The following is a 10849-nucleotide window of genomic DNA, read 5'->3' as shown; positions in this document are numbered from 1 at the left end:
GTAAGTAGAAATTGGCTTGGTCTGTGGGAAGTTTCTATTTGTCTCAAGCAGTTCAGTGAATAAAGCTCCTAATTTGGAATGCATTATTATTTCTAAGCCACAGTTTAGTGTGACATTTTGCTAAGATCTTGAAAACTGGAAGAAATTACTTCTTACTATTTTTTTTGTGTTGCAAACTTTTGTTGACTTAATTGAAGTTAAGAATAAGGATAAGACTAAGGATGGGTATATCTCAAGTAATTTTTTTATATGGCATAGGCATATGAAAAAGCTCTGTTCTAATCTTACCATGACTTAGAGAAGCATCAAATTATTTGGGGGATCTCTGGTTACTGGGATATTTGAAAGGGACACTCCTGCTCTCCCCACAATGCGTTCAGGTTTACACTTCACTGTTTAACTTGGTAGACTCAAACTTACTGTCAAGCCATTGGAGGTAAACAGAGTGACAGGGAAAAAACAGGAAAAAAGTGTTTATGAGATGCTTGAAAGAGTGCCAGAAGTTGTAAGGGAAGGAGAACGATGGTATAGTTGGGAACAAATCAGACAAGAGGGAAGGTGACTGATGATTGCAAGCAACTTTTTCAGATGATCTCTTTATCTCTGGAACCACAGCCGCAGTTGTGGCAGAGCTGTGTAATCCAATCTGCGTCTCATCTAAGACCTGCTGGAATTCCCAGCCACAGCCTTTTCTCTCTGATTCCACAGCATGTTTGTTACCTGTGTGCAGAGTAGATGTATCAGCCTGAGTTTGTCACATGCTGGGTTTCTTTCCTCTTTTTTCACCTGCCTGTCAGAGTTCTTCTCCACTTGCGTATAACTAAATTCTGGGTATGTCCTGTGCATCGGTTTAACTCAGCAGGGCATTCACAGTGTCTGGAAAGCATCAGAATCCCCAGTGCTTGCAGTGAGTGTGTTTGGCAGGTGAGCACTGCAGCTGATGATGTGTGGAAGGGCCGGACTTGCTGTACTTCTGCATGTAATCCTTTCTGGGTAGAGACCTGGATTTTAAATACTACTCCCAGCCTGTTAGGAAATGCTACTGGTAGAGGTTAAATTTACCTTTATTGCTCATCTTCTGACAAGCCACTTGTGGTTGAAGGTTTTAAGCCTGAGAGAGAGGGCATTTACTGCAGTTTTGTAATATTGTTTTCCTGTGTTTATAGGAAAATCCAAGTGAAGAAGATGCAGCAATTGTAGACAAAATCTTATCCTCCAGGGTAATAAAGAAAGAAGTAAGTGATTGTCATGGAATAGAATACTTTCTTTGAAAAAGGGGTTTGCATCTATCATTTTACATTTCCCCTGAATTTCCTTTCCTAGATATCTGCTGGGATGACAGTAGACACAGAAGAGTTTTTTGTAAAATACAAGAACTAGTAAGTATTAAAAAGTTGTTTCATTAGATGTGTTGACTGCACTGTTAAGTATCATATTTATATACTCAAGTTTTGTATTGTTTGAAGGTTATTTTGTCATCTATTGAGATTTTTCTTTACCACTTTAATCTTTAATTTTCTAAGAATCTGCAATATATTGATAGTAATAATTCTAAAACTATCAGTGTTGTGAAATCAGCACTGTCCAATAAGCTGGCAGCCTTTATTTGCCAAATAAGAGAATTTTTTAGAGAAGATATTTATTAGATTAGAAGATATATTTATTAAATTCAGCAGGGACTACATGCCTGAAGTAAATTTTAATTTCGTGAATTTAAATCAGAGGTGTTTTGTGAACCTAGATTAGATTTACAGTGTCATGTATTTAGGAGATGCCGATGTAACAGTCAGTCTTACTGTTTCAAAAAGAAAGAAAAAACTTGTGGTAGAAGTGATTTTACATCAAAAGCAGGAAATAAGAAAAAAGACTGAAGAAAAAAAAGAACTTTTCGCATACTTTATTTTAAATTTCATAACTATTTTCCTGTTACTACTCAATTCTTCATGCTGAAAATCAAGCACATTTTAAATTTTACATATGTGAATAATTTAATCAGATTTTTGCTAATAAATGTAATCTTTTTTTGAGACTCTGGTTCCACATGTTGTTGGAGAACATTCACCTCATGTTTTTTTGAAAGGATAAAGTCTGTCTTTTCATCTGAGAATGAGTAATCCCCAGCTGTACTTTATTTCTAGCATATCTTTAGAAAGCTTAAAAAATGATGACAATATACTAAAAAAGGGGGGTGAGGAAGAAATATGTGTCCTTCTGTAATGTAATTTCAGAAAGGGTCTCCTGGGGGCAGTTAGATGCTGTAGGTACTGGTGCTGATGTTTCCTTCTCCTTTGACTCTGAGCTTCTCTCCCAGCCCAAGCCAGTGACAAGTTCCTCTCTGCCACGGGCTCTGCTGCTCCTCACTGAGCTTTCTGTGGGCTGAGCTCTGTAATCCAGCAGTGCTTGTGGAGAGATGGTCACAGGAGGTACATGGGAAAATCAGATCCAATATATTAAGTAATTTATATCTCTGGGTACTTTCTGATAGAGGTGTCAGATTTTAAACTTTACTTGTTTAAGCTCACTTCAAATAAGCTTGTTTCTCTTCTTAGGACATATGAAAGAAATTTGTGAATCTATAGAGTTCTATAGATTCCAGCTCAAAAATGCTGCCTTAACTTGGTGCTGCAAGATGATTATTTGGAGGAATAAATCTTGGATCTTTATAGTGGATTCTGTTATTTTAACTGTATATTAAAAATAGATAGTAAGCTTTTGCTTTCACCAGTGCGTTAATGTCAATCTCTGTGATTTTAGCTCATATCTCCACTGTGAGTGGGCCACAGAACAACAGCTTTTAAAAGATAAAAGAATCCAGCAGAAAATAAAACGATTCAAAGTAAGGAAAGCACAAAGAGCTCACTTTTTTGCAGATGTGAGTATGAAATATAAATTAAATAAGCTTTTTTTTTCCCTTGTAAAATTGTGATTAGTAGTTTGCTTTTATATAAAAGAGCTGATTGTTAGGAAGTAAAAATAAGCCATTGGTGTTGCAGCAGGAGGGTGGGTTATTTAATGCAATTTTAAGAGCCAGTCTTCTGGAGTCACTGAACTAACCTGACTTACATGGTTTAAAGTGGAATTGGCTGAGTAACTACTTAGAAGTGGTAAGGAGGGAAGAATTACGTCAGTATGGCTAGTTTCTCTAGGACTTCCACAAGACAGCATTTCATCCAAGAAGGAGTGGATCTAGTGTCAAATTCCTCTTCAGTGAGTGCTGCCAAAGAGAACCAAGGGGATGTGTGCAGGGGGCTGGTATGGAATTTAAGGTCTGTGCAAAAGCCTCAATAATTTCCAACTACCAAATTAATTTTGTGTATAATGAGACCAAGTCTTAACAAATACCAACTATTTTTCCCTCTCTACTGATTTTAATAATCTTTCCCTGCAGATGGAAGAGGAACCTTTTAATCCTGACTATGTTGAAGTAGACCGGGTATTAGAAGTGTCTCTTTGTGAAGATAAAGACACTGGTGAGGTAAATATGTGTTAAAGCAAGTCAGGAAGATACAATTGTCAAACACTACTTGGAGGTGTAATTTTATCAGATCTCACAGTAACACTTTATTGGTTTTAAAACTTCACTAATATTTTTAATGAGACATGACAATCTTGTCCTTTCCTGTGCTAGCTGTGGATTTGAAAGAGAAATCAGCATTTAATAGCTTATATTTTTATTAGTATTAATAGGTCACAGTAGACAAAGCTTAGGTATTGACTGACATAAATGTGAGGTTCAGTAGTTGTCTTGTGGGTTCCATCAAAAGGCTGTGTCTCTGACAGTGGCATGGGGTCACTGGTAATAAAAGCTTTAGGCAGCCAGTGATTTGAAGCTTTGATAGCCACCAGTGAACCTTTCCCTCTTTATTTATCAAAACTTTCTTTAAATTTAAAGTACCTCTTCTGAAAAGCTATTACAGAATGAAAACATTCTGAGATTAAAAAAAGAAAATTAAAAAAAGAAAACAGAAAAGCAAGTCAAGCAATTAAATTGCCAAAATTCAGGAAGAGTCTGAGACAAGTGGAGATCAAAGACTGAGAAGAAAGTTGTTGATTAAGGCTACTGGAATATCTGTAATGCTTATTCTCCTTGTGTAGATAGCAAAATGAGCTGACTTTTACCCAGTGATTTCTACATTAATCTTCCTAAAGCAGGGTTGAGAGTTAAAATGACTTTTCATTTGTATGCAGCAGATTTGTCATTATTAAACTTTTAGAAAAAATGTGTTGTCATAAGACTTTACCCTTAGCTTCTGGAAGGATGACTCTTTATTTGGTTTTTAAATATTTATGTACCGAATCTAAATAAGGTAATCTGCTTTGGTTCCATTTTTTTATATATGTTGTTCATCAAGACTGTAAAGCTCTATCAAAGTTTTGTTGATAAGACTCTGGATTAGGAGCTCTAAAGCTCTTTGGTTTAGGCCTAGGTAGCCTGATTTGGAGAGTGGAGGAAATGTCCTGGGTAGCACTTCTGTAGTTAGTCCTGCCACCCTGCCCCATTTCCACAAATACCACAAATACTGTAATTTATCTTTCCTGAGACTAAACCAAGATCTACTTGTGGGTAAGTGGGATTGAAAAGTACTCCACAGGTCTACAAAAAGTGGCAGAGTGTGAGGAACCAAGGATAAGTAGGTAGCTAACAGGAATCTCCATTGAACATTTAAAAAATTGTTAGAAATACGCTTTTGATTCCAGCTCTTGTGTAAGCAAGCTACTCTAATAGTAAGGCATATTAGCAGTCTGTATACTAAATTAAAAACTGATAACATTCAGAATTTTCTTCTGCAGCCTGTTATTTACTATTTAGTAAAATGGTGCTCGTTGCCATATGAAGACAGTACGTGGGAGCTGAAAGAAGATGTAGATCAAGCAAAAATAGAAGAATTTGAACAATTACAAGCTTCCAGGCCTGACTCAAGGAGATTGGTAAAATTATACCTAATTTACTTGTCTGTCTTGGTAAATCTGACTTGATTTTCCCAGCTTTAAACTCTTGTGTTAAAACCTAAGGCTTATTGACATTCTGTGTAAGGAAAGCATCTGTGTGCCTTGTTACCTAGGAATAATAAAATACTCAGGTAGGCATAGATAAATATTCTCATCTTAGTTGTTACACTAAAAAAATAAAAATTTTTGCTTAGGAAAAAACCTGAAGTGCTTGAGCTTCTAACTGAGCAGTGAGCTGCACATTGAAACTGGCTATCACAGAATCTGAGCACCTTTAAAATGAGCAGAAACCAGGATGATGTATTAACACCCTTTTATAGAGAAGAGAGTTAAGTCTTGTGCTTCAGCACTGAAGAGAGTTGGCAAATGAGATCTGTCAAACAGATTCTGTAATTTCTTCCTGCTTTTATTTTTCTTCTTGTCGTTAAATAGCTAGCTGAAAGAAAGAAAAATACGTGTAATAAGGAAACATGTTTTATCTTTAAATTATCAATCTTCTGTCTCCTAGAGCAGGAGAAAGCAAAATAGTTCTATTTCAAGTCCTGTATGTCATTGTCAGAGTAGGACATGTGTCCTGCGTGGTGTAGTACAACACTTGTTCTAACTTACTTCTTTTACATAGCTAAATATGCACAGTGTTTTAATTCGGAGGCTTTGGAATTTATTTTAATGGTTTTTCCATCTACAGATAATGACAGTAGTCACGATTAACATCTTTATATTATATTGAGTTAATTTTTGTAGTATTTATTTAAAATACTGACATTTTGGCATGTGGGAAGAAGAGCTTTTATACCTCTGTTACCATATTTGGCTGTGAGAGAAAAAGATGATTAAAGCGCAACTGTACAACTGACAGTCATCTCAGCATCAGCAACAAGTATTTTTGCTTCAGGCTTCAGCAGCTACAAGAAATTATTTGCTGACTGCAGCCTTGCAAGCAGGAGTGTGGCTGCTGCGGGTGTGGGGGAGTGGACAGATGGCAGGTGGTGGGAGAGGGGAGGAAGCCACAGCTGCTGGGGAGGGACAGCTCCTGCTGTGCCCAGACCTGGGTTCAGGTGATGCCGACGCTGGCACTGCAGAGAGAGAAAATTCACGTGGAAAATTCAGAGCTGCCACATGAGTCTCGAGTGAATGCAAGCTTTTATAAATGTTGAGAAATGGGGAGGGAGTGGGGGGGGGAAGTACAGCTGGTGAGAAAAGCTCTTACTAAAATTACTTCGCTTGAATGTGTGAGTTTGTTCACGTTGGGATAGAGGAGCTATCAGAAGAGTTTTCTGCTGGAATCTTACCTAGTATCAGTCAAAAACTATGATTTCACCTCTAAGTTGCCTGCTAAGCTAGAGGCCAGGCTGTTCTGGCTCCAGGCTTGGGAGCTAGTATGTGTGTATATGTAAGTATTTTATATGTAGCCTCTCAGCTTTCCTTAGCTTGCTAGGGCCCTGAAGGTGATACACCTCGATACTGTCAGTCTGTTTTGTCTTGGCCTTTGCATCCTGATCCTGCAGATGCTGATGCTGACTTTGGTCTGATCCCTTGGGGAAATCTATTCAGGACACTAAACCTCTCAGAAGTTTGCATTTTTTTGTACTCCTGACCCTGGCTTCCTGCATTGGCTGTGGGACAGAGTGGTCAGCATTGACCAGGGCAAGTGCAGAAGGGAGAGGGTAAGATCACAGTAACTGTGTAGATGCCCAGACTGCTTCAGCATCAGCATTCAGAGCTACCTAAGACTTCAGGGGTGTTGGTAATCCCAAATACTCAGTTGGCTTTCTTCTAGGTCAGCTGCCTGTTCTTAGAGCTGCCAAAGTGAAATTTCAAGTAGTCTTGAAATATCATATATAAATGAATTAGCGTGTCATATTATTCCTGCTAAAGTATTTGTATTCTACTTTCTAGAAACTAGTTGCTTGATTTTATTATAATATAGTCTTAAATTAATTTTAAAAGTAACAATTCATAGAGAAAAATAAATACAAATTTCAGGTTTCTGCAGACTATTAACTAGTAAGTGATGTTAACAATGACACTTTACTTTTAAGTTTGAATAATAACATTCTAAATCTAAAGTGATACACTCACAAAGTAGTGCAGTTAGATATTTCGGAAAAATAAAGCATATATCAACCTGTATGTATATTAATCTTTCCCTTAAAGGATCGACCACCTCCAAACTCCTGGAAGAAGATAGAACAGTCCAGGGAATATAAAAATGGCAATCAGCTCAGGGAATATCAACTGGAAGGACTTAACTGGCTCCTATTCAACTGGTACAATAGGTATATGCATGGAATATTTTTTAATGTAGATTTTGAACCATATGGAGTGAATTGCTGTTATTTGGTATAAATACTGTTTTAACTAAAAAAATTGCAATTTCTCTGCTTATAGCTAAAAGGATGTAACTGGAACAAATTTCTCTCCCTTTGGGTGTGCAAGGATGTTTTTATCTACAAAAATTAGCAAAATATTAAAATAATGCAACTAACATTTTTAATGGCTAAACTTTCATAACTAAATTTTCAATGGCTTTGAGGAAGTTAAAACAAAAACAAGAAAAGTGCAAGCTTTCAGAATTTTTGAAACTGGGAAATGCATCTTTTAAAATGATTGCTAGAAATAGTATGTATTTCAAAAAAAGTTACCTCTCTTCAATAAGGCTAGTAAATAATCTTATTATCTGAATTTTAAGCTAAAGTTAACTTTTGTTCCTTAATGCTATGTGATATGAACAGGAATATAATCACTTTGAAGATCTTTTCCAGAATGATGTATTTTCTCTGTATCTAAGTTGAATTTCTATTAATGAATCTTCCTGCTTGCTGTATTTTCAAACTTCCAGTTGCGTGTCCCTCATAGAGATGATGGCAGCAGGCATAGCATTTACCATTGATCTGCAGAAGGAGATCTGATTTTAATTCTCATTCAAGCAGTGCAGAGCTGTGTGACACCTGCAAACAGAGTGAAGGGCTGGAATGTATGGCTGAGGGCAACTATGGAGTGGTACTTCATGCAGTAACTTAGTTATAGGCGTCTGTCTAGTTCTGGAATCAAAAAGGGAAATCTGTTAATGATGCTCTAATGGTCTCCTTTCATGTGAGTGTAGCTGGGATACTTCCCATCTATGATTTCTAGGGAATCTTCATTAATTTCTAGCAGTTTTGTCAAGGTGAATGTGCATGTACGAAACCTGCTTAATTTAAATTCCTTTAATTAGGGCAGAGGTAGTCCCAAAAGAATACTTCTGGAATATTTTTGTAGGAGAACTTCACGGAACACTCCATTCTCAGGTTTTGATGATGCTAAACCTGATGCAAAGCTTTACACAAAAGTTTTGTGAGCATTCTTTCACCTTAACAAGGGAGCACTTGCAAGGATCTTTTTGCAGTTCCTCTGTTTTGACTGTTGTTGTAAACTGGTATATTTGAGCTTTGTTTTTTGTAAATTGCTCATTGTAGTAACAGCTTTAGGATGGTCTGTACTTTCTTTGATGGTAGTAACAAATAAATATTTTTTGCTTTCAGGCGAAATTGCATTTTAGCAGATGAAATGGGCCTTGGCAAAACCATTCAGTCCATTACGTTCCTGTATGAAATCCTCCTGACTGGTATAAGAGGCCCTTTCCTGATCATAGCTCCGCTTTCCACTATAACAAACTGGGAGAGAGAATTCCGCACGTGGACTGACCTGAATGTTGTGGTGTACCACGGAAGTATGATCAGCAGGCAGATGATTCAGCAGTATGAGATGTACTTCAGGGACTCCCAGGTATTGTAAAGTCACTTGTGTGCAGTAACTCACCCAAAATATGGTTCAGGTGGCAGTAATGACAAGTGTATTTGACAATATCTGTGTGTTTATCTTGGTGAAAGTCATTTCATGTTCCAGGATGTTACATATGAGCATCTTCAACAAATGCTTACTGGGTAAATTTAGTGGCAGTGTTTTGCAGCAAGATGTGTGTGTTGTTTCACTGTGCTGAGTAGTTTTGCAATTGAATAGCAGTGATGCTGATACTCTTGTGGAGATTAAAGTGTACACAGATGGTTACAGTTGGGTCCTGAATTTGAAGAGCAGGGAGAAAGAAAACAATACTAATTAAGCTCTGCTACCTTTATGTAGCTGTTGATTTCCTTTTGCTGGTGTTAACTGTGTACAGTTTGCTTTTCAGTCTGAAATATGTACCCTTAAATGGCATGAGAAAACCTTGAAATCTCATTATTTTAAAAGGGTTTTGTTTTCATTTTTTATATATTGTGCATAATTTTTTTTTAATTGTCATGGTATTTCTTCAAAATTGATAAGGCTGAGAACTTCTTATTAATTAGTGCTAAATATCAAAATGACATCTTGTTTGTCTAGTGAGTTATTCTATACTGCCTTGCTGAAGGCCTTACATATTCTCCTTGTCAGACCAATGGAGTAAACTGGATAAAAAGTTTTCATTTAGCTCTCAGGTGGAACTGTGATTACTTACTGTATGACTGCTAACTGTATTAATGTCATATATTTTGATTGACTGACTGTAGAATTTTTCCAGTCACTCTTTCAGATTTTCTCAGGGTTAAAAATGGGGTTTTATCTACATGCACCTTCTGAAACAGTTCTGTTAGATGGTATATCTGTAATTCAAAAGTGGTTAAAATTTTACTGTTGGTTAGATAATACCAGATTTGGGTCCATGAATATTACTCTTTAGTATTAGTTAGAGAGTTACAAAGATTAATAAATGTGATGGCAAAGCAATTTATAATGTAAAATCCAGTGTCTGACTCCTGGCAAAATTTCAACAACAACAAAATCTGTAAATTGAGTAGATGGGAGGGAATGTAACAAATTGTGTGTGTTGATGAATTTCTAGGGCCGTATTGTTCGAGGTACCTACAGGTTCCAGGCCATTATTACAACTTTTGAAATGATTCTTGGTGGGTGTCCAGAATTAAATGCAATCGAGTGGCGGTGCGTTATTATTGATGAAGCTCACAGACTAAAGAATAAAAACTGCAAACTTTTGGAAGGACTAAAATTAATGAATCTTGTGAGTAACTACAGTTCACTTTTTGGGGTTGATTTTAGTTCAGTATAGTATGATAATAAATAAAAAATTTGCTTTACATGCCGAAAAAGACCTCTCAAGTGGTCTTTCTTGAGAGATAACTGTTCCTGATACTCTTCAAACATACGTGGTTTTGATAGCTGATGCCGGTATATTTTTGATTAAACAAAATGTGGCAAGTTCTCACTGTAAGCATAATCTATTTCTGATGATACTGTTATATCGTTTTAGTTTTGATTAGGATGAAAATATAATTTCAATTTTGCTTTTGTTTTTGTGCAATGTGTTAAAATCTGGAAAGTATTTTAAGCAAATTATTTAACAATAAAAGCAAGCAAGTAGTGGAATTTTAAACAGATTTATTGTCTAGTCCAGTAGTTAAGATTTTTTAAAGCAGATAACTGCCATGTATCAGATGCACCAGGACTAGTTTTGCATTTTTTTTTATTGCTTCATTATTACTTTCTTTTGGATTCTCAGAAGTCATCTAAATTGCTTTCTTATACGTGCTTAGTGTATACTTTCCACGCTGTAGAGAGGGAGGATTATAAAGGTATGAATATTACAGGGGAAGTCACTGTGTTCACTCATTCTTTCATTACAGATGTAGGGAGAAAAAATTTGAAGAAAAGCTACTAGAAAATACTTACTAGTGTTTTTTAAATAAATCTGCTTATCTGTATTACCTGTGTTCCTAGTGACACACAGAACTGGTATTTTTGGGGTTTGATGCTCAGACGTAAACATTTTGGCGTATGTGTGCAAATCAGGTTATGTAAGGTTTTTTTTCTTTTTCTAGGAGCATAAAGTGCTGTTAACAGGTACCCCACTGCAGAACACAGT

At 36.4% G+C, this 10849-nt stretch overlaps 1 protein-coding gene across 1 annotated transcript in view; it reads left to right on the top strand.

Annotated features, from left to right (window-relative positions):
* CHD9 (chromodomain helicase DNA binding protein 9) overlaps positions 1-10849 on the top strand; it is a 79153-nt gene that overhangs the window by 39851 nt on the left and 28453 nt on the right. The window contains exons 7-15 of the mRNA XM_017740826.1: positions 1167-1235; positions 1324-1379; positions 2755-2872; positions 3389-3475; positions 4792-4929; positions 7108-7229; positions 8475-8718; positions 9812-9988; positions 10806-10842. Coding sequence (XP_017596315.1) covers positions 1167-1235; positions 1324-1379; positions 2755-2872; positions 3389-3475; positions 4792-4929; positions 7108-7229; positions 8475-8718; positions 9812-9988; positions 10806-10842 — 1048 coding nt within the window. The remainder of the gene's footprint in view (positions 1-1166; positions 1236-1323; positions 1380-2754; positions 2873-3388; positions 3476-4791; positions 4930-7107; positions 7230-8474; positions 8719-9811; positions 9989-10805; positions 10843-10849) is intronic.

The sequence above is a fragment of the Corvus brachyrhynchos genome, unplaced genomic scaffold (assembly GCF_000691975.1).
Source record: "Corvus brachyrhynchos isolate BGI_N302 unplaced genomic scaffold, ASM69197v1 scaffold26, whole genome shotgun sequence".
Classification (NCBI taxonomy): Eukaryota; Metazoa; Chordata; class Aves; order Passeriformes; family Corvidae; genus Corvus; species Corvus brachyrhynchos.
This window is presented reverse-complemented; position numbering and strand designations above follow the sequence as displayed.